At 36.9% G+C, this 25,152-nt stretch overlaps 1 protein-coding gene across 1 annotated transcript in view; it reads left to right on the top strand.

The window, feature by feature from the left end:
- The window catches only part of LOC121382012, a 48,451-nt gene that overhangs the window by 10,968 nt on the left and 12,331 nt on the right, over window positions 1-25,152 (top strand). The window contains exon 2 of the mRNA XM_041511476.1: window positions 6,649-9,257. Within this exon, the coding sequence (XP_041367410.1) occupies window positions 6,698-9,257 (2,560 nt within the window). The 5' untranslated portion in view covers window positions 6,649-6,697. The remainder of the gene's footprint in view (window positions 1-6,648; window positions 9,258-25,152) is intronic.

Genomic DNA, 25,152 nt, shown 5'->3' with positions numbered 1-25,152 from the left:
TCATTTCTGTGATTTTAGATGGGACAGTCTACTTAACCAGTAGTATTACAGATTTATTTACAGTAATAAACCCTGTCAGTAATTACCATTACCATTTTAAGGGTTATTAGTTTGAGGATATTTTAATTTCCATGATCATTATGGTGACATGGGTCATGCATGATCCTTTAAACATGTTATGACAGATTGGTAACAATGTATCACAATACCCTGTGATGTTAATAATACTGGTAGATATTAATTTTGTCAGGGCTTGTAGAATATTTGTTTTAATTCACTAGCCATGGGATCATAAATTTTCAAAATCCACAAGCCATGGTTAAAAATCTACTAGATCTACTTTTGTATGTACCATGTACACATGTGTACTAAAAATACTAGAAAATACAAAACAAAAACAAAACAAAACAAATATGTCCAAAGAACTTTATAATCACTATTAATAATAATTAATGTATCATGCAATTTGTACTATGTTTATTTACAGGTGCAAATACCATTAACTATTCCACATAAATTAATATATTGTATTTAGTGTACCATTGAAAAATGCACTGTTAGTGTCTGCAAAACTGGGTGTTGCTAATAAACACATTATTTAATTCTCTCAAATGCCAAGTGCCATCCTGTTTTGGCAGGTAAGTAAAATATAAGACACCACACTTTTTATATATACTGCCCGAGAAGATTCATACATTGTCTAGCTCAGTTTCAGTACTAAATCTTAAAGGGAGGGTAAACTCAAACAAGAGCCTTATGTGTTGGAAAGATGCATACCCGGACCACCAACACATCCCGACACTTTAACTAGACTACTGGATTAATTTTTAACAAAAACCACGTTGAGTGGGTACAAGTTTATAATTTTTACTCACATATATTCACTTAAATGTTTTATAAATACATGAAATAAAGTTCATATATGAATCGGTAAGTATTATTTTCGTGTCTTTTTTGTAATTTTTATTATTTTTAGATCGGCTAATGGTGATTAAAATTAGGCAAAAAATCGAAAAAGTTGCGTTTACTTACGGGCATTTGTGGCCAGATGTCCAGTATTTATGTCCATTATTCCCGATAACAGTGGTTTTCTGACCAGAATTTTTTTTTAAACCCGAACTACGATTCATATTGCAATATTTGGTCATTTTCGTTGTTGGTAAATCGATCAAATTTATTATCAAATTAGCTGTCACAATCAGATATCGATCCCTGAAAATGACCGCGACGTGCCACCATTGTTGTCAAGCGAAAATACTTGCCGAAAACCACTTTTTGAACTCCAAATTTCAAGGTATTTTTAATTGAAAAAATCAAAACAAAAGCCACCATTTAAAAAAAAAAATCTTTTTTCTTTAATTATATTTCCGTTTCCGGTGAGTGTCGTGTGCAAAATGGCGGGAAATATGAATTGGGGAATGCACTGTATACAGTGTACAGTATATCGACTGACGTGAAGTCGGGCGAGATATCTCGCCTGCAGTACTCAGAAGGTTAACAAATGAAAATCACGTAATTTTAGAGTTACTAAAAAAACATGATTGTTCCTGTCTAACTGGGGGCAGCCATTTTGTTTTGTTTTTGTGACGTCCGGTGGTATAGCTTGGGGTGAAGTGACGTCAGCTCCGTCCATCTCCTATGTGCACGGTGTAAACAAATGCTCTAACTTACGACAAGGTGCTTCACTTTCATGAACCTGACTTGTAAAACAACATAAATGACTTGATAGTATAATAAAACTATTTAACTAAATATATTTCAGTTTGCATCAATAGAATAAAATGGAGTTTAGTATTTTTCTTTTTTTTTAAATCCAAAGAAAAAATGCATATTATTAGGCCTATTGGGTAGGGTACGTTCGAACAAAAACGACACTCGCGATACCCAAGTGATAATTTTCTTTTCTTTGGGACTACGTAATTGGTCAGTTTTGTGATTTTAGATGGGGAAAGTCTACTTAATCAAGGGTTTTACAGAATTACTTACAGTAATAAAGCAGGACGGCTGATGATGTCTATTATGATTCAAGGGTGTCCGTGCAGATATCACACAATACCCTGTGATTTTAAAGTTACAGTGTCGGGTTACCATATAATATTATGCACAAATATGAAATACAAGTTCAACTGCACTTTTTAAAAAATTGTGTGTGTTCGCTATGAACGGAGAACGTCAAAAGTATATGCTCGATTTGTTGCCTGTGCAGCCATTGCTCGGCAAACCACAAACGACAGCCTGTTGTCAATTTTTGTTAACAGGTGCGTTTGCGGATTTGAAATTGTAGGGTTCGTCTCAAAAAATGAAATGAGAATTCTTGCACTGTACAAAGAACGTTCGGGTTGAGGATACATACTATTCTTTCGTTAAAACCAGTTTTGATCTTGACAATGTACTATCGACAATCATACCTTCCTATTTAAGAATTAATATTTTATAAAGTGTTAGTAGAACTTTCAAAGTTTAGTTTCTATAACACATTGATCATGTATATATTAATAAAATATACTAAAGTAGAAAATGACCGTTTTCACTTTTTAATTTTATGTGTGGTAAAATCGACAAATTCAAATAAATATTATTTCGTTTGGAAAGGGTAAAGTTAGTTTGTTTTGTTAACGACATCAGTGTTAGAGCATATTGATTTAATAATCATCTGCTTTTGGATGTCAAATGTTTGGTAATTTTGCCATAATCTAAGAGAGGAAAGGGGCTCATGTGCAGGGGTGAGGGTATTGGGGGTCGAAACCCTTTCCCTGACCAAGATAAAAAATAAAAATTGAAATATATTTTCTGGGGAAACATGGCCCCATATAAACTTCGCTCAACACAGTCTATAACCCCCAACCCCGCTGAAATCCCTGCACACGTGCCTTGGAAACCTTTTTTTTTTTTTTTTTTTTTAGCAAGGGATAATTTATATGTAGCATCCCACAGACAGGATATCACATAGCATGGCCTTTTATATACCTGTCATGGTGCACTGGCTGGAACAATCCCGCCGATGGGGATCGATCCTAGACCGACAGTGCATTTAAAAAAACCACCACATTTTTAGGTCTAAGTAATGAATAGAAATAACATATAGTCTTCATAAATGTTACGTATATCGAACATACCGCCCTCTTCCTCTACCCCTAGAGCGTTACGTAATTATTAACACCCCCTTACATGTAACGCGTATGCCAGCCGCTGCATGGTCACTGTCAAAATTTCAAGGCAAATCCCCCACCGACCCCTGGAAAGGTATTGTACCATACCTCTATGGATATAAGTATATTTTGGAGGTATGAGACGACCCCTCAATCAAGACAGTTAAATTTGTTCAAAATCACGTGAGAAGCTCAGCACCTGTGCAAATCGTGTAAATTCCCAGTTCTACTGGCGTCCCGCTAATTGAAGAAAAACAAGCTGGCCATTGGGTTTGCAGTTGACCTAGATAATGTAGATATAAGCGAGCATTGCAAAACTATAGCAATGTGGTGGGCCTTTTATGGTAGTACTATACCAAATAACTTCCGGCTGGGTCAAAGTTCGAGGTGCACCGAACTTTTGATAGAGAAGTGAACACCACAAGTCCTGTGATTGGTTATAAATGTGAGTGTGTTGGTTGTAAAAAATAATAGTTTCATCTGGGTAAAATAAATGTGCAATTTTATTTCATCTAGTACCAATGTGTCAAGTAGCCTTGTGCTTGAAACATATAAAAAAAAGTACTCAAATTTTGTGCGAAACTAGGGTAGTCATAGACGCTACCCGTTATCTCAGAAACGAGCAGCTTGACCCCCATTTTTTTCTGATTCACTTTTAAGTGTAAGGGGTGGTAGTATTTATATCCGTGGCGTTTATGTCGGTTGATACGTTGCAGGTAGGAGATTTAGCCGCATATGTTACTATTGTCGTCTATGGGATTTGATTTGGTAGTATACACCCTTATGTACCAAACAGAACTGGATCATCTATTCTAAATGCTTAAATAATAAAAATATTCCAGACACTGCACTTTAATAAAAGAGGCATGTCTTTTTAGTGTATCTAGACAGTGTCTGGGGACCGTCTAAATATGCACCTGCCAATCAGGAACTACAGGTGCAGGCCACGGAAAGAAAAGACCAATTAACCAAGAAAACACCCTGATTACTGTTCCAGGACGTGGGTTAATTTATGTACAAAACATAATACAGTTATTTCAACACACTGACAATGTTGCTTTAGTTTTTCTTGAAAAATAATATATAATTGTTGCTGACTTACTGGGATGGCTATTATTACAGAACATTGCGATGCATCCACAAAAATCAGGTATGTTTTGTTTCTTCAGTTCGAAGACTAATTCCTGACGTGACACGTTAGGTATTACGTAACCATCTGCACACTGGGATGGTACAAAATGGCTGTGCCTGTTATCTATAATAGCTGTCACATTTAACTGTTTTATTAATTAACTATACAAATCTGCTAGCCCGACACCCAGGGCTAGTGCTTTTTAACATGGGGCGAGTGACAAATGCAAAACCAGTAGCCAGATGGGCTATAGTGGCTTAAAAAAAACCAAAAAAAACCCCCACTAGCTCACGATGTTTTTCCTCCACTGACGTATGATTTCTATAAAATGCAGTATAGTAACAAGAAGTTGCTACATCTTTAATTAGAACAATACACACAATACAGACTTTGGTTTCGTTTCGTTTCGTGGACAGGAAACAACCGTTAATAAAACGCGTGTTTTGATTGGTTGTACAAGTCACGTGGTAGTAAAAATCTCAGATATGTCAACAAGGTAACAAAGGTGTGAATGGCCAGTCCCAATTAATTACCAAGCTAGTATAACTGAAGTACAACCCCAGTCATTTTTAGAATTACCGTGTTATTTATCTATTGTCTTCTAATTTAATGCCTCGCTTACTTGCGATAGGGATGTTGGCAACCAGGGATGTTTAATGTGCATAGCAGTTTGGATAACGTTTTACATCTGTACAAGATGATACTTTTTTTTTTGTCCTATCAATTAACAAGTTAAATCTTGCCAATACATTTGTTGATATCTGTCTGACATGGGATATATTGCCCTGTAGGCTATTTGAGCAACTGACGTCAGCGAAAAGCGAAAATGGGACAATGGTTTAGGATCAAACTTGTCAAAATAGGGTAGGTCCTGCAGTTTAAAAACAAATATATATTAATTTATTTTTGAAACTTCATTCACCTGTACAGGTCAAGATAAATTTTCAGTAAATAATAATATTAAAACAAATATTAAAAAATAATTTTTATACTCAAGGAGAAAAAAACAAGTCAGCCTGGTTTTTTTTTTTAGGTACTATAGGGGATGGGTTCCTTGAAACATTGTTTTTTCAGCCCTATATATAAAGTGTTTTGTAGTTGATCAGAAATATGGGCTAGTGCTTTATTTTGGTAGGCTAGTGGAATTTACAAACCCACTAGCCCTGTCGTCATACCCTGACTATACGATTATACTTGTTGATATTAAGCAATAATATGCATTATATATCGTTGAATATGCATACCAGGCCTTAATTGTCCCTTCTTTAACATTTTCAGCAATGGAAATTTATTTGATGTAGTTGGCTGGTGACCCTTTGTATTATTATGCCTACTGTGTGTTACTTAAAATAGCAAATCATTCAATACCAGTGTAAACAATATGGCTTCTATTTCTTTGAAATCGTTTTTGTCTGTTCAGCTTTAATGTAGATGAATAAAATTAAACTGTTAAGTAGATTAATTTTTAAATGGTATATATTGATGATAATTAGATTTTGATATATATTATGAACAATTAAAAATGGTGACATTTCTGGAACAATATCTGGAGGGGGGGCAGAAGCGCCTGTGTATGAGGGGGTGGGGGGCACAAGCCACATTTTTATCTTTATTTATATATAAAGTAGGAAAAAACCTTACATTTTCGTCAAGTGTGAGTAATGTTATTGTGTCTTTATAAAGTAAATTTAATAAATATATGTTCGTAAAAGTTATCAACTTTTAGACCTACCCCTTTAACGTGGTTTTTGTCCAAAATTAATCCAGGCGAATTCCTTGAAAAATTAAACAGGAAGTTGAAACACCGCTTTACAAATGTAAACTCCAGTCATATCCATACATTTTGCAACAGAAATTAACAGCAAACTAAAGTACATTTTTTAAAGTATATCCTATATTATAATATTCTGTTCAAAACACAGACTACAGTTCTGATAAATTTGCCATTTGCTTGTCTCCTAAGTCAGTGACAACATATCAAAAGAAGAAAAAAAACCCAGTCATACTGTTACAAGCATTTTCATTGAATATTGTAAGTAAGGAGAATGTATAATGAGGTTTTTAAGATTTGTGAGATTTTTAAAATAAAAACTAAATAAAATATCTTATCAGATATTCCTAATAAGTGTAGTATTAGAATAGGGTTTGAAAGACCAGCTTTTTTGTTGTTGTGAATTACCAGTAATAGTAACAATATGGTATGCCGTATCGAGTTCTAAAAACATTAGGATTCAATGGAACATAAAAACTGACTTTTGGATTCACAGAAGTACAGAATCGCACTAAATTTGCATCTTGATAATATACTAATATCAATAGTTCATTTATCTCTAGAAATTTTAAACTACATGTATTTATTTATTGCAGATAATGTTTAGCATTGCTGATAAACGAGATAAAGGAGAAGACGTTTGTGATGGAGACCTTGCCTCTTATTACAAAAGACCGAAACACCCTTGAATCATCTGAAACCATGACTGCAACTACCGGTGAACAAGCTAAATTAATTGAAATAACATGTTGCAAAGAAATATTCACATGTAAAGCATGCAATGTATCTGGCCGTGGAACAAGATTTAGTGAGCATTTGATGAAACACTTATTACTTCTGCCCTATAAGTGCCTGCATTGTGATGAAAGTTTTTCCTTGCGCAAGGAGATTGGGGCTCACATGCAGAAAAAGCATCCTGGAAAAGAGAAAAAAAGTGCACTGAGAGCAAACAAGCGTGCTAATACAATATTAGGCGAGGCAGAGAAAAAAGGATCGTGCTCTTTTAAGTCTAGTTTTGTTCACATATCACCAAAAGCTAAAAAAAAAAGTAATGATGGTACGTTGCATGCTTCAGTATCATCCTCAAATACCAACATTAATAATAGTAACTTCAATGCATTGGAACCAGAAAAAAATGCTCAAGTGTCTAATACTGAATCGGAAGAGGGAAAACAAAATGAAAGTCATGATGCGTTGAAAGCAAAATCCCATTGTGAGAAGAAAATAGATAGACCTAATGTTGTTCCAACATTTTCAAACTCAAAATCTGAAAGTTTCCGTGTTGCAGTTGGTAAAAATGTGGTGTGTGCTACAAAATCTCATCTTTCTGAAGTCGTGGATGGAACAGAGGGATCTGAAAACATGCCTGTATTGCAAACAGAAAGCAATGTACAGTTAAACCGTGCAGAGTCTAAAAACATTACACTGGTAAACCCTGAAGATAATATTGTACCATCAAAACCAAAATCTGCTGATAAAACTAATGTTGGTGAATCGGGTTTACTAACAAATGAAAATCATGTTGACAAGTGTTCCTTTGTCAGCAGTTTTCAAAATGCTCATTCATATGACAACCAGAAAGAGAATAGTAATGAGGATAACAATTCTGGTGAAACAAATTCTGGAAATGTTACAGCTTCAGAAAATGGCATCATAAAAGGTACAGCACTTATGAATGGTGGTGTACTGTCATCAGATGTCAAGCAAACACAAGAGCATTATGTAAATAGTGAAAAGCAAATAGATTGTGAACAAACTGATGAAACATATCAGGATGTTGTACCAAAAGTGAAAGTACCAGCACAGCAAGTGGTGGTTACAGATAATGACAAAGTTGACAATTCACCAGTTAAAAATAGTTTAAGATATGCTGATGATTGCAAATACAATTCAGTTGAACATGCAACGTCTGACAAAAGTTATTTGGTAAATACATCTGAACATACACATAGTGCTTCTGCTGTAGGAACTAAGTTGACAGAAAATAATTCCAAATCCCAGACAGTAAGCACTAATACTTGCAACAGTAGTATTCTTACAACAAAACCTAAATCTACAGTCAGTAGTACTTTTGAAATGGAAGCAAAAAACAAAAGCCATGGAAACAGTAGTACAAAGGGTACACTTCTGCACAGAAGTGAAATTTCACAATCAAAATTTGATTCACAGGCTGTAAGCAACATTCAACAGCAGTCCATTGCCTCAGTGGTTCAACCATCTACGCAGATATTTAAGTTGATTGGACCAGGTGTTGTTTCTCAGTATGTTCATGTTCAGAATGTTCAAAATAAGGTAGTTATTCCTCCAGTTGTTTGCGCAGGTCGTGCTTCTGTTAGTGCAGTTAATAATACAACATTTACACCAGTGACTCCATTTGGGGTCATTAATACACCAGAAACTATGACCTCGTATATTGTTGTTCCTCTATCAGTGCCTCACATGACATTTGCACCAGTCGCTAATGTCCAACAAGGTGTGTTTCCTGTAGCATCCCAAAGAACTGTTGCTACTGTAGCTGATTCGATGTACAAAGAAACACAAATAGTGCCTAACTTACAAGGTTCGCACAGTTATGCACAAAGAATAATAATACAGAATCAGAATGTAGTTCCTGTTCCTGTAGCTATTTCTGGTGAAGACACAAATACAAGTCCAAGAAACAAAGGTGAATTGTGTACCTCAAATGAAAGGGTAGAACCAGAAAAGGAGTATGTTTCTGAAAAAATTGAAAAGGCATTTGATATTGTGTTCGAAGAAGTTGGCAATGAGAAAGGTGACAATGAGAAGAAAGCTGATATATTAACAGCTATTGTTGGTGATGAATACTTTTGTGGTAAATGCCGTATACGGTGGAAAAAGAAAGAGTTATTTTGGTTTCATTTGTGGAATCACCAGCACATTGGAGGAATTCTTTGTAATAAATGCATTCGTATCAATGGTCCAGCTGGTGAGTTGAGCTGTGCCTGGACTGATTCCTTCATCAGTAAATTACAGGAGAAGAAAGAAAAAAACAGCAAAATGTATAGTATAGTGAGAGTTGATTGTACGCCAAATGTTCCTGTTAATGAAAACAAAGCCACCCTTCCAGCTGATGAAGACAAAGCTAGGTGTTCTGCCGAGGAAAACAAAACCAGCTTTCCGACTGATGAAAGTGAGCATGATAGTCGAGCACAAGAAACTGATAACAATGAACAACATGCAGAAGGTAATTTTCAATTTTAATTGTACAATTGAAAATCAGGGTTTTTGCCAGAGGGTAAAACAGGTATGGTGGCATACCCAGATTTTTTGGCAGCTTTTATGTTTTTTAAGTTAACTATTTGACCAAATGAATTACTCTTATCATTACTGTATGATTTTCCTAACCCTAAACTTAACCCATTTTCTTTCTGGGGGAGGCCCCCTATACCCCCTGTTGACTGTGGTTGCATTCAATTTCATAGCACCATGCATACCCAAAGATTTATTGCTGGCAGAAACACTAGAAATACATGTACCAGGCAAATTAATACAAAAAGTTATTATGCTGCCAACTTGGAACTTTTAATTTTTTTTAATGAGTTAAAAGTAAAATGCAGTTTGCTACTTAAATACTTTATGAAGTCTTGATAAGAAACTGCTTCAAAATTAACAAAGTGCATCATACTGCTAAGAATTGGCTGAAATTTCATCATCAAATATTTATAACTAATTTTTTATTTGCACTGATTGATCAGTTTTTGATTTATGCAATCATAATATACATGTATATGGATTTAGAAGGATTTGTATTATTTTAACTGTATTATGTTCACTAATATAAACACAAAAATTTCACCAAATGTCAAGTGACGGGATGGGACGATTAATCACAGTTCATGAAAATTGCACTTTTAGACCCAGTGTTCAATGTACTATTTTCCAATTTGTGTACCGTGGTTTATTTGCACTTTATTTTATTTTTTAATGGTACATCATCGTAACATATATAAATGTTCCCACACCTTGCTGGTATGGTATATACATGCATACATGGGTTTATACATATATCATGGAGTAATCTATAGTCGCGCACATAAAAATCATGCATGTCACCATTTTTGTAAAGCTCGCGAGCACGCACAGTGATGTCACATTTACCAACAAATGAAGACAACTCTTTCTGGTCTATGAAATGTCACTCCTCCTGTAAAACTGTTTCACCTTTTGGGCCGTCTGTGATGACAGCTAGTGCATCTTTTCTTTTCCAGACGTTTGAGTCATCCAAATTCTTAGCTTTTTGTGCACTCTTAAGTAGTCTATCAGGCTGCAAAATGACTGGGTTCGCATCGCAAAAAGCGATGCAAAATCTTGCGATCGCAATGCAATATTGTAACAATGACTAGCAGTTTGCGATGCATGTTTTTTGTAACCAAATTGATCTTTGAATTGAGATCGCGGGAGAAGAACGCACTTAGGGGTGTCGATTTTCCGTGATCGCAGCCAAGGTAACTGATTCGCCAATGATAAACATTTTTAAAATTTATCTCCGTGTACAACCTTCTCGCGTGTGTTAGTATTTCAAATAGAAAATACTGTCGGAATACACGGAGGATGTTTGACGTTTTAACAAGAACAGTGACGTAACGTACTAGTTGCTACGTCATCGTGGTAACCTAATTTGCAAGCAGCTCTGAACTTGTAGCCTACCGTGCACGCAAATATATTATGTTCACGAATTAAATATACCGCGAACATGCTGATAGCTCCGCGAATTTAATTATGTGTTAACTTATTTCCGATTTAGCTTTGAATAATGCCTATAGATACAAAATACATAGCCACATGGTTTTATACTACAAGTGACATTCGGTGCTATGCATGATTGGCGTTCAGCGATAGCCAGTAGTCAAAATGTCTGATAATTATTTTGACCGGTTGTCGAAGTGGTCGTTCGGTTTAACTTGTTGCGTAAAAAACAGTCTGGCAAACATTAGCGACAAACGGCTGGCTGAACTCGCGTCTGGTATCTCGTGACTACGAGATTTCAGTTTGTTGTTTTTACACTGATTATTCTTATATTCGATACATACTTGTGGCTTTCGTTATTTGTAAACCTGAATGCAACCTATGAATACTACTAATAAATAGTATTTGGTCTAGTTTGTGATTTTTCAAGTTTTCTGCATCATGTATTATCAGACATGCATGTGGACAAGACTAACGGCACGCGGACCACATGGCGAGAATGTCTCAAGTATTATTATATCATACGTGAAACTGTCATTGAAAGGAGTTCAGTTGATATTGGTCGTTTTTATTTTATTATTGGCAAAAACTATCGTGAAAATGTAAAATGAAAGCTTGATCGCGAATTATTTTAGCCGCAAAATTTTTTGCGTATACATACGATATTATCGACTGATTAACAGCTTGGCGTTTTTAATTTCGAATTGCCTCGGCAAATAATGTTCCGGTAAAATACGTATATATATCGTTTAAGAATTGTCAATTTTCGTAATAAAAATGAACACTGAATACGTTGGAATGATCAGCCAAATGAGGAATTTTTCTCGGGCTTCAATCACACTTTGGATCAGACATACAAATCAACTCAGGAAAGACTAAAAAATCACTTTGAACAAGTTAGATGACCAAGCTGCTTAGCATCACCATTGACAAATATTATTCAGCAATATGTTGTACTATAAAAATTAAATCCTGACATTCCTATGCTATTTTTTATATAGCCAAAAAAAAAAAAAAGTGAGATTCTCTGGGTGTGTGTGTGGAGAGGGAGGGGGGAGGCAACTGCCCCCCTTGACCTCCGGAGGATACGGCCTTGTAAACAAGTGACAGTGATGACCCTTCACATGTACTGTTCTGTACTTGTTTTATTTTGGGGTAAGCAGGCCACAATACAGATACATGTATAAGAAATATGCAATTTTATTGAAAAGAATGTGTTTTATTCATGTTTACTCATTTTATTAAAGTGCTAATCAAATTCCAATAGTTGCTAATCAATTCTCCATCCAGTAGGAAAAACTGCTAATCAAAATTTTAAAAACAAATTGCACCCTGTCTATAATCAAGTCCTAAAAGTTGGTTTCTGAGTAAGAGTACTTTTTCTTCAGACTCAGCATGAGTGCCACCGTTTTCTTCGAATTGACGTCCTTCTTATTCCATTTCTTTCTGAGAGCAAGGATGCCTTCCCTGAGTGAGGACACTGAAGTAGCAAGAAAATTTATCCTCTTTCTAGACTTTGCTCTAATGCCCAATCTTTGGTGAAGAAGACGAGTGCGTGGAGTTGCACGGTTCACCACGGCTCCAAACACTTGCACGAATTTCCCCTTGTCAGTTGGCATTGCTTTTGCCGTAGGTAGAGATCATCACCGATGGAATTTTTGTGCCGTCGATAAAGCTCCTCAACAATGGCAAAATGTATACACCCTGGTGTACATTATCTGTCAATATTTAATCTTTGCACATTAAAAGATGTCTACAAATAACAAGATAGCCTTTCAGTCAGGTTTTTTAAATTTTAAATTGCCATAGGCAGGCTCAAAATTGTCGTCAGTTGACTGTTTCACACACTGCAATTCTTCTAAAAAATTGCCGTTCGAGCCCTGTGATAACTACTTGTCAGAACTACCAAATGTTTGACATCCAATAGCTGATGATAAATTAATCAATATGCTCCAATGGTGTCCTTAAACAAAACAAACTATTATATTCATCCATATGCACGATACTGAACCAAAGAATGAGGACAAAGTCATTAAAAATAAAAAGTGCTTAAAATTATTAAAAACTAGTTGAGATATTAGATAAGACTTGTTTTCAACTAATACTGAAGCAAAAGTTGTTGTTTTCTGGTACACTTGACTGTAGTGAGGGTGTCAAATCAGGCAAATGCTGTTGGCGATGTAAGTTACAAGATGACATTTTAATCCAATAATACAATGAATAAATTGATTTAATAAGATGTATATTGATGTAATTGGTGTGTTGTGGTATTTCATTTCAATGTAATTGAGAGATTAAAAAAAAAATCACATGATATGGTAGTATGGCGATAAAGTTGTGGACACCGTAACTTACGACATGTACAGAGTTCAACTTTTTTTTGAGAAAGCAATATTAACAAATGGCTTCTTCTTTTCCCACGTCAGTGTTTGTTTCTGAATCAGAAAGAGATGCAAAGAAAAACGAAACCAAAAGCATTTCCTTGTTATTTCAACAACAGACAAAAGAATGAAGCATAGGAAAATCAACCAAGGAAACCGTAATTAAAACAACAAAACAAAGAATAAGCTATGTCAAAATATTAAAATTCAAAGCAAGAAAAATTTAGATAATTATCATATATATATATATATATATATATTGATTGTTAAAAATTAAACTGCACTGAACATTTTTACTTGTCCACTGGACAACCATTAAGGTACATATTGCTAGTCTGACCAAATTTTCACTTGTCAGGACAAACGGACAAGTGCTCATTTCGAACTGTGTATTACAAGGATTTGAATATTTTACCCTGTTGGTTTAATGGCTGCAGCACCAATATCCATTACAAGTCGTGGGCCGTCTTCAGGATTGTCAGCAGAAAGGTTGCCAGTCTGTTCAGGGTGGTCGTCATCAGGTGGGTTGCCATTCTCTTGATGAGTTGTCAGCAGGAGTGTCATCCTTTTCAAAGAGTTCGACTGCTGGAGTAATATTGTCGTCTGCAGATGTGACAGGAATTGGCTCAGCAACAGGGCATGTAGACAGGCTCATATCTGCATCAGCATCCTGCTGGAAAACAAAAATTGGAGCTATTTAGTAACTACATTTTAAACACCTGTGAATCGCACCTGGTTACCTGAGGAAACAGAAACACAATCAGTTGATATTAAAAAAATGTCTCAAAATGTACTCAATTGTAATACTCAGTTTAAATAAAAATAGTGAATGTACATCCAAAAACAGGGGAGAAAGGTTACATCCCTGAATCAAGCAATATCAAACCCTACAAATATTTATTGTCCTTACTAATTGGAATAAAAAATATAAGTAAATTGCACACAGCATAAAATTATACATACCTTGCTACGTTTGAGCAAACTGGCGATATTCTGGTAATGTCTGCATGTTGGCACATGACAGAAGCAGCTCCTTTCACGGTTACTGATGATGTATGGTTTCACCCTCATAAGACAGTGCTGCTGTCTTGTCTATGGTAGAGGTTTCAGGTTGCTAGCCCGCTCTCAGTTTCTCTTAATATCCGCACTTTCAATGATGCAGAAGGATCTCTTGTAGTGGACGTGACCATCTTCTTTGCTCAGATGATCACGACAGTACAAGAAGAATTGCTCAGCGGTGCCACTTTCGGCTCTCCTTTCCTTGAAGCACTGATTAATAACTTTCTTTAGGGTGCCAAACGCCCAGTCACATGGTCCTTTGCCATGCCATGTTCTGAAGAAATGTTGTTCACAATGAACCCCAAAGTCTTCAAAAGCATACCCTAAGTTGCAGAAGGCAGACTTGTTTTTGTACTGTGTAGGTGCTCCATCAGACAAATATACAACTTTTTTCATGGAGACACCAAGGTTAACTAGAATGTCCATTGTTGACAAATTGAACGCATGGACAGCATCATGGCAATGCTTCAGGTCATTACTCACAAAAATTAATGAATGATTCGTCATCAGGTCACAGTCATCTTCAGGGCACCTGTATACGACAACATTGGCATGAAGTGTCACCGAATCGTGTCCCCAATGTACTCCCTGAGCCTCATCCTGGCACATGCTGGTACATCACTGGAGACCGCATCATACTGCTTTCCTTGCCATCTGGCATTGAAGAGGTGTTTCAATATGCTGGCTGCCTCTTCCATCAGTTCTGCGACGAAATCACGAGCCAGTAGGGTTATCCTCTGCCTAGTCAGCTTCTTCTTGGTGACACCTTTGTGGATATAGGTAGTGTTCTCCCACTTAAAGAAAACCACTTGGTGTTCAATGTGGGTCTCTAGTAGAGGACGTAGTTTTATTTCAATGGCAGATGTCCCACAAGCTGTACATTTCCTTTCAAGGCATGCCATCTTGTACTCGCCATTCTCCCCTCTTGGACACAGAGTTGACCTGGAAAGGTCATATCTATCCTTATATGTCAGATCTTGTAGATGCTGTAAAGCAACCAATGCCCTCTAGTTTAAGATCGACATTAGCGACTGTGGGACCGTTACCAGCAACATGGATCAACACGTGACCTCCCTAGATCCGGTCGACCACGGGTCACTACCCCCGGGCAGGACCGCTACATCCGGGTACGCCACCTTCGGGAACGATTGACTACTGCCACCTCCACAGCCGCAGCAATACCAGGTTTGCGCAGGATATCCGACCAGACCGTACGGAACCGCCTACGTGAGGTAGGAATTCGTGCCAGACGTCCAGTTCGAGGTGTCATCTTAACACCACAACACCGTCGACTCCGACTGCAGTGGTGCCAGATTCATCGACAATGGTAACTGCGATGGAGACAGGTGTGGTTCAGTGACGAGTCCCGATTTCTGCTCCAACGTCATGATGGAAGATGTCGCGTGTATAGGCGTCGTGGTGAACGTTATGCGGCAAACTGCGTGCAGGAAGTGGACAGATTCGGCGGGGGTAGTGTCATGGTGTGGGCAGCCATCTCACACACTGGCAGAACTGACCTGGTCCACGTGCAGGGCAACCTGAATGCACAGGGCTACATTGACCAGATCCTCCGGCCACACATCGTTCCAGTTATGGCCAACGCCAACGCAGTGTTCCAACATGACAACGCCAGGCCTCACACAGCACGTCTCACAACGGCTTTCCTACAGAACAACAACATTAATGTCCTTCCTTGGCCATCGATATCACCGGATTTGAACCCAATTGAGCATCTATGGGACGAGTTGGACCGACGCCTCCGACAGCGACAACCACAGCCAGCGACAACCACAGCCCCAGACCCTGCCCGAGCTGGCAGCAGCCTTGCAGGCCGAGTGGGCCACCATCCCCCGGGACGTCATCCGTACTCTGGTTGCTTCAATGGGCAGGCGGTGCCAGGCAGTTGTCAACACACGCGGAGGCCACACCCGGTATTGACTCCAGATGACCTTGACCTTGGTGGTGTGTCCTATCACTTACTCACAATGGACTAGAGTGAATTGTGAACAATCCTGCAACATTTGGTAATTATCGGACTCACCATTCAATAACTAAATCAATTCTCCAAATGTTACGACAATGTGGTTTTGCGTTTCTTCTTTTGAAGAGTATATTACGAACATGCACCGCAGTACACGAGATCTTGTGCCACTGTCGCTGGAAAATTAAAATTGTGTTCTCGTTGCTATGAATAGCATTTTACAGAATTTCTCATTTCCAGCAAATAGAAATTAACGTTAAAGGGATATTTCCGAGTTTGCTACATTGTAAGATGTTTCCGACTAATAAAATATTTCTACGAATTAAACTTACAAAATAAATATATTTTCTTATTTAGAATATCAATGTCTATATATTTAATGTTTCTGGTCATAAATTGAAACCGGTTAAAAAAATATTTTTAAAATATACAATAATTCTTCCCCAAAAGAGGCCAAAAGTATTTTGACACAGATCGATTTTCATGGTTCGGTCGGGTTAGACAAGCCTAATTTTCTTAGTCTTTTGAAAAAAATTTTTAATCTAATATCAGAATGTCTTACCAGTAGAATTCTTAAGACCACAACAAGTATTCGAAAAAAGCATCCAGTGTAACTAACAACACTATACAATTCCTAAATAATTACGTGTGAGAAAAACAAACAATAGACATCACATTAATGCAAGTACAAACATCTAAAATTAAAATACAAGAGTAATATTTACAGGAATAAAAACTGCAATTACTTAAAACTACATGTTAATGATGTTACATAGGACTTGAACCAACTCTGCAGCAATGTGTCTTCTGTAACTAACATCATCAATAACTAAATATTCAGTTTGCATTTCCATAAAATTTACATAACAATATAAAAAATGCCAAATTAAAAAAAAAAAAAGGAATATTATTGTGTTCATAAAATAATTAATAGCAGACCAATAAATTTAGTGTCCATTTCTCAACATTAGTGTTGTAAGTTACACTGGACAACAAAACATCTAAAATCAACTTTGCTTTCATAGTCTTATGTAACTAACATCATCAAACACAAATTAATTCAGCTTCAAGACTGTTAAGGGTTTCTTGAAAGTATCAACTTCAAAGTATCAACTATATACATCAGAAATAACCTAGATTGTTACTTAATTTTATCAATTTAACAATAAAAACATTAAGAGAGTAGACCGTTAAAATTACTAGTGCGATGGCGTTCATTTCAGTTGACGCAAAAATGGTGGCCGAAATATGCCGGTATTACATTTTTTACTTTTGTCATTATTTTATGATCTTTTATGAATCCGTTGCTAAAAAAGAGCCTGCAAAACATAGCGCAACTTATACATTTTAACTCGCTGTAAATTTTGACAGACAAAGGAAAACTGTTTCGTTCGTTGCAAAAGACCACAAAAAGGCGCCAAAAATATTGTTTGTGAAACGAACATCAGCATCACTTATACATTTTAACTCGCAGTGAAAGTCAAACTGTTTTGTTCGTTGCAAGCGGATGTTGGACAATAAATGACTTCCAGGTCACAATTTTAGCCTCTATGCATTGTTGGAAACCGTGAAAGGTTGTTTCGTCATTTCCTGTGGAAATTTCCAGTCTGTATACCACATTGACAAGTTGGCAGATATTGTCCACCATGTGGCGTGAGCAGGAAAATTTTCGTTTCACATGGACACTAAACTTATCTGCTGGAAATATAGCTTGTCATTCTTATTAGTTTTTGCCATTTTATTAAAAATATGTTTGAATGTAAATTGTGGAAATAAAAGCTGTATAGAAGTAAACAAAGACACGACTATGAGGTACAACGGTCGTGCTCATATTGGACGGCAATGGTAACGAACAACAATGATTTTTAACTAATTCACTGTATAAACGTCATAGCATAAAAAATAATCACACCATTAATTACTAGCTCTTTCACTATTACACTAGAAGCAAACATTTTATTTTGATCATTGCTTTCACTTGTTTTTGAGCTACACGCCAATTGACCCCTCCTTACGGCGTGATTGACAACCGCGCTGGACCAATCATGTTTCGCGATTCAAAAACTGCAGGCCCAACTTTGCTTGGACGCCATTAGGTTAGATGTGTAACGTTTTTGTATAGTTAGCATTAAAATTAGTTAAAATAATTGTCTCCTCCAACTGAATTATAATCATAGTAAATATATACTTCTGCTGACATGTGTTAACAGCGATGACAACTATGCGGAGCCTAGGATTGACGTAAAATCAGTGTTTTCCTGCGAAACCGTCACATGGTTACTGTCATGGTACTGAAAGTGATTTTTTGCCGAAATCCATCAGAATTCAACTGATATATAAATTCTACGAAGGTAAGAGTTTAAGAATCACTTTTCCTCCAATGTAATGGAATTTATTGACTCATTTAATCAGTCTTCGATGTATATATTGTTGTTAAGAATCCGTCGTTAAACTGCACACAGTCAGACGAATGGCCAAAATAAAGGTTTTGGCAAGACTTCCAATCATTCAAGCATTCAGTTAATTCAGGCTTAAGTTAGGTGTAGGATTAGTGATAGTATTAACAAGCATGCTGGAACGTTTGGAAGTCTTAGCTTTTTTTCCTTTTTTTTTTGTTTGCATGTGTGTAGGTGCTTTTGTGTGTGGGTGGGGGGGGGGGGGGGGTGGGCAAGGGAGTAACCTATATGGTTGTGAGCTTTAGGGGGATAAGGAAGTATTGTCTGGAAAGTTATAAATTAGGTAAATTTTATGTAGGGACCCTTAAATGTTTTGAAGCAAAAAAAGTAATTGTGATTTTTTTTGCAATCGGAACAGATCAGGACCCATATTCACAAAAAGGTGTAAATTTACGTCTACGACTGGCACTTACGTCTGCCGTAGATTTACGTTTACGTGCAACAAGCACCTTATTCTCAAAGACGGTCGTAAATGTAAACGTAACTTAGTTGGACGTAAATCTACGATTGCAACTCTCACCGGAGAAATAAAAAACAACAACATTAGAAACGATGGCTTCCGGGTAAATAACAAATGCGCAAATGCTTGAAACGCAATTTTGTTTGTCATCTGCTGACAAAAACACGGTGAACCATGGCATTTTGGTATTGGTGTGGATCCGCGTTTTGGTACAAACTTTAGGACATTCTTAAAAAGGAAAAGATAACTCAGGAGAAATTGGCCGAGTCGAAAACATCCGTTCGATCACCAACAAAAATGTTAAATCCAAACTGCTTCAATTATTGGAAATGCTGCCAGTTTCCGTAAATAATAGTAAATAACGGCGATCGTGCTTGATTTATTATATGTACACACTTACGTACAGCGTTAGTTGTAACCGGAGGCACTCTTATATTTACGTCCAACTTTACACGTAACTTACGTTTTCTTTGTTTCGTGAATAGCTCTTCAGTCGTAGATTTACGTTTACGTGTAAAACTAGGCTTACGATATTTTGTGAATATGGGTCCTGCTGGTTACGGTTTCTCTGTTTGATTCGATTTAAGCCAGTGCATCACGACTAGTATATCAAAGGCTGTGGTATGTGTTATTCTGTCTGTTGGGTGGTGTGTATATATATATATATATATATATATATATATATATATATATATATATAAATAAAAGATACCTGGCTACTAATGTAGCAGGTTTGCACTCTAGACTATACATGTCAAAAGTACAAAATGTTTGACATCCAATAGCTGATGATTAATAATTCAATGTGCTCTAGTGGTGTCTTTAAACAAAACAAACTTTAACTTATCCATTAGAACCCCCCTCCACCCCACCCCTCAATTAAAACAACCCAATTTTGCCATAATATATATTAAAACAATTCCTCACCTAACAGCATATCAATTACCAATCTTGGGTAATTTATAATAAATACTGGTAAGACATTTTATTATTCCTTTATTGTTATTCTTAGAATTTTCAACTTAATGGTTTTTGCCAGAGGGTACTGAGGTTAAACTTATGTACCCTAAAATCTTGAAAATTAATAGATATATTTATTATTGTTTAGATAAATGATAGTAAAAGAACTGCTGTTTATAAATGGTCATGTACTTGAAATGCAATGTCCCAAATCTAATTTCAAAACATTTCAAACCCATAACCACCTAGATGAGGCGGCACGTATGTCTGTTTTGTTTTTATTACCTATACCCTAAATATGATTTTCTTTTGGAGACAGTAGTTTTGTTTTTCATCATTATTTTATACCCCAAATTTTAGCAAAGCATAGGCATTTTTCTTCTTCCACATGTCATCATATATGTAGCTTTGTGCAAATTTCTAATACAAATCAAATAACATCATCAAAGTTAAATACATTGTTTACTACTTTTCTTAATTTACTGCTATACATTTTTAATTTATTCTTTGTTTAGTCACACTGATTTTGTTTCCTGTTAAAAAAATGTTTTCCTAAAATTAAATTAAACTTTAAATTAATACAATATGTAATTAAGTTACAGACTAACGTACTTCTTCACATGGATGTGAAATACTTAACATGTTTGTTTTTATATATTTCAGCAACTGGACCAATGGATGTGGAGTCATCGATTAGATGTCGAAAATGAAATTCTGAAGACAAACTATTAAACAAATTACATTGCATCTCGATATTGAGAACAGAATGATAGAAATAATAGAACAGTTTCAACTGATATGTGAAAGAAAAACTGGGGCAGGGGGTGAAATTGCTACTGAAAATAAAAACACTTTCAACAATTTCATTTAATACAATATTTTATTGTTTTTTGTGTTGGACATATTGCTGCTAAGGAGTAATTCAGACTTCCAAGACTTGGGATTTAGTTTGACACCACCCATCAAATGGTAATCCTTAATTGCTCAGTTGACTGTACAAGTTTCGAGGATTTGGAGATGGATGCCACAGAAAGATACATTTTTGAATAAATATATTTACCTGTACTAGACTGCATGGGGATTAATATGTAAAGACCCTCTCTTTGAGAAAAAAGAAAATGTTAGGAAGTATTCTCATAATAAATATTAAACAAATTGTGCGAACTGCAGTCTGTGGTTTAGTTTCATGTTATATATATATATATACTCTTCAAAAGAAGAAACGCAAAACCACATTGTCGTAACATTTGGAGAATTGATTTAATTATTGAATGGTGAGTCCGATAATTACCAAATGTTGCAGGATTGTTCACAATTCACTCTAGTCCATTGTGAGTAAGTGATAGGACACACCACCAAGGTCAAGGTCATCTGGAGTCAATACCGGGTGTGGCCTCCGCGTGTGTTGACAACTGCCTGGCACCGCCTGCCCATTGAAGCAACCAGAGTACGGATGACGTCCCGGGGGATGGTGGCCCACTCGGCCTGCAAGGCTGCTGTCAGCTCGGGCAGGGTCTGGGGCTGTGGTTGTCGCTGTCGGAGGCGTCGGTCCAACTCGTCCCATAGATGCTCAATTGGGTTCAAATCCGGTGATGTCGATGGCCAAGGAAGGACATTAATGTTGTTGTTCTGTAGGAAAGCCGTTGTGAGACGTGCTGTGTGAGGCCTGGCGTTGTCATGTTGGAACACTGCGTTGGCGTTGGCCATAACTGGAACGATGTGTGGCCGGAGGATCTGGTCAATGTAGCCCTGTGCATTCAGGTTGCCCTGCACGTGGACCAGGTCAGTTCTGCCAGTGTGTGAGATGGCTGCCCACACCATGACACTACCCCCGCCGAATCTGTCCACTTCCTGCACGCAGTTTGCCGCATAACGTTCACCACGACGCCTATACACGCGACATCTTCCATCATGACGTCGGAGCAGAAATCGGGACTCGTCACTGAACCACACCTGTCTCCATCGCAGTTGAGGCCATTGTCGATGAATCTGGCACCACTGCAGTCGGAGTCGACGGTGTTGTGGTGTTAAGATGACACCTCGAACTGGACGTCTGGCACGAATTCCTACCTCACGTAGGCGGTTCCGTACGGTCTGGTCGAATATCCTGCGCAAACCTGGTATTGCTGCGGCTGTGGAGGTGGCAGTAGTCAATCGTTCCCGAAGGTGGCGTACCCGGATATAGCGGTCCTGCCCGGGGGTAGTGACCCGTGGTCGACCGGATCTAGGGAGGTCACGTGTTGATCCATGTTGCTGGTAACGGTCCCACAGTCTGGAGATGGTGCTTGGGGACACATGGAATGCCCTGGCAACGGCCGTTCTGGATTCGCCTGCGTCTAGTCGGCCGATGGCATTGTTTCTCTGCGGTTCACTGAGACGTGGCATGTCCTGGATTGTCAACTGTCGGCCAGATACAGAGGCCAGGCAAGCGAACACCCTGCACTTTTATACTGTCGGTGTTCATGTTGCACGTGCAGACAACGCACGTGCAGTGGTGACATGGTTTGCACGTGGCTGCGTGTTTGCGAATATTCACATTTTGGAACTTTATTGTACAGTAGCTGCGTTTTATCGAATGTAACCGTGGGAATGTGTTTGGGACATGCAATGACCTTATATTCACAAAGCATGAACCGGTAGGAAACATAAAATCGGAGTTATAACCCATTTGTACCCTTTTGCGTTTCTTTTTTTGAAGAGTATATATATATATATATATATATATATTATCAGTGTTCGAGATTAACGGTATCCTGATATACCGGGGATACCAGAATTTAATTTTGGATACCAGACTTCAAGAACCCAGTATCCCACCGGGATACCATATAATAATAAATTATCAGGTGGGATACCAGATTTTGAAATGTTAGTATCCAACTAGGATACTGCCCCAAAATTTTAATCTCCAACACTGATTATATATATATATATATATATATATATATATATATATATATATATACACACATATACATATACATATACATATACATACATATATATACACACATATACATATACATATACATATACATATACATATACATACATACATACATACATACATACACACAGGGATGTGCCTAGGAAAATGTAGGTGCCGGGCAAAAATCGAAGGTCCGTTCAATAAATTTAGGAGGTTTGAATGCATTTTGAATGCATTTTTTTACATTGCAGATGCTCTTATCGGTCTTTTGGGATATTTTTAATTAGCTTTTCTAATTTATATTTATATCTCAGGTTTATATTATTTAGCAAATATATGAGCTGCTAAATGAAAAGATATAACATCCCAGAAAAAGCAGAAAGTACTGTGTTGGTATTTACAAAGGAAGAAAGGCAATAACTTACTAACTGGTGCCAATCAGTTAACAGTTGAATAAAGTGTATTAAACTTTAAGGCGTCTGTTTTTCTTTTGTGACCATATTTTAACAGCTGTTTCAAATGGAAAATCTTCCAATTTAGGAGCCTCAGTTACAATTCTCATAATTGAGTCTAAAGTCGTTTTTCTGTTGCGAAGAATTGTTTTTATCAGTTTCATTTGGGAGAAGTCTCTTTCACAGTCTGCTGTATGTGGTGGTAGAAACATGTAAATCTCTGCAAGAAATAACATAATTGGATAAACAAGTTTTAAGCCTTTGTTGGCAACTAGATCATGAACAACATCTGAAGCAGTTTTTGAATGCATGTGGTCACTCGTGTATTGTTTAAAATCACCCCACTCCTGAACTGCATTTGCCTCTTCATAGCAAATCTCTGAAAGCATCCATGATATTATTGTCGGTAAATCGATTTTTAATGTTTGTAATGATTTTGTCAAGAAAGACAGTCTTCACATGTTTGTCAAAATCACACTTAGCTACTATGGCAAGATCATTATCTGGTTGACATAGATTTCTTTTGTACTTTATATCAACTCCTAACCTTTCTAGTTTTGTGATAAAATCAGTAATGGTTTTTTTTAGATTATCACCATCCTTTACCTTCAGTTTTTCAATCTTATTAATTGTAGAAGCTACTACATTTGCAACCAATGAATAATCAAGGTTACTGATTTGAAATATCTTGGATAGGCCACTAATAGTTGGAAGTACATCACAAAACAGTAGAAGAGTCGCCACAAACTCATACTGGCTTAGGAAAGTATATAAGCTACTGGCAGTGGCATTCCCCCTTTCTTCAGATTCATACCCAAGACTGATAATCACACTGCTAAGAATATTCTTCAAACATTCAACTGATGTTCCAACACTCAGCCACCTTATTGATGAAGGCTCAGATATCTTAAGCTCAGGCTCTTAAAGCAGTTGCTGGACAGCTTTAAGTCCTGCAGACCTAAAAGCACTAAATTATGATAAAAGTCATACAACTGTCTAAGAATAGCTTTGAATTTGTTGACATATGGTATGCTATCTCCAGCCTGAGATGCAGCTAAATTAAGTTTATGTGCAGCACAGTGTAAGCCTACTGCCTCACATTTATGTAATTCACCCACAGCATTTTGAGAAATAATCTGTTTATTTCTGTATTAATTTAACAGCCCCATTGTGAACACGTCATTACAGCAGCACCATCAGTTCCAATGCCCCTCGGGCATGTATATTTCAAATGATTTTGTTCAACAAATTCAGAAACATGTTTAGATATATTATCAGCATTTAATGTTATTAACATCTGTTTGTCACCAATGTCATTTTTTTCAGTTGAAACACTTGACTGAACTTTCAGGCAGTCTAATATTTTCAAAAACCTAACCTCAGTAGATCCATTATGAATAAATTGAGTTCTTAAAACCATTTGTTACTTTCTCTCAGTTTATTCAGTATATTGTTTTCAATAACACTAGACATGCATTCCAGCATGTCCTGGATCGATTTCCTGCTTCAATTTTAAAAATCCTGTAAATCGAGTTATGGTTCAAAGTTCGTTGTATGTGCTATTCTATGTTTACACAAAAAGTAAAGGCATGCAAAAAGTTTGCACATGAAGGCCAGTAGTATTTCTGGTATGATACTAGCAGCGATGTTACTGGTGTTTGATTGGGCAAGTTCTAATTGTACTGCATCAATGTGACCACGGGATGTTTCATGAT

Source organism: Gigantopelta aegis, chromosome 9 (genome assembly GCF_016097555.1).
Source record: "Gigantopelta aegis isolate Gae_Host chromosome 9, Gae_host_genome, whole genome shotgun sequence".
NCBI classification, from domain to species: Eukaryota; Metazoa; Mollusca; class Gastropoda; order Neomphalida; family Peltospiridae; genus Gigantopelta; species Gigantopelta aegis.
Note: the sequence above shows the minus strand (reverse complement) of the source record. Positions and strands in the feature narration are given on the sequence as shown.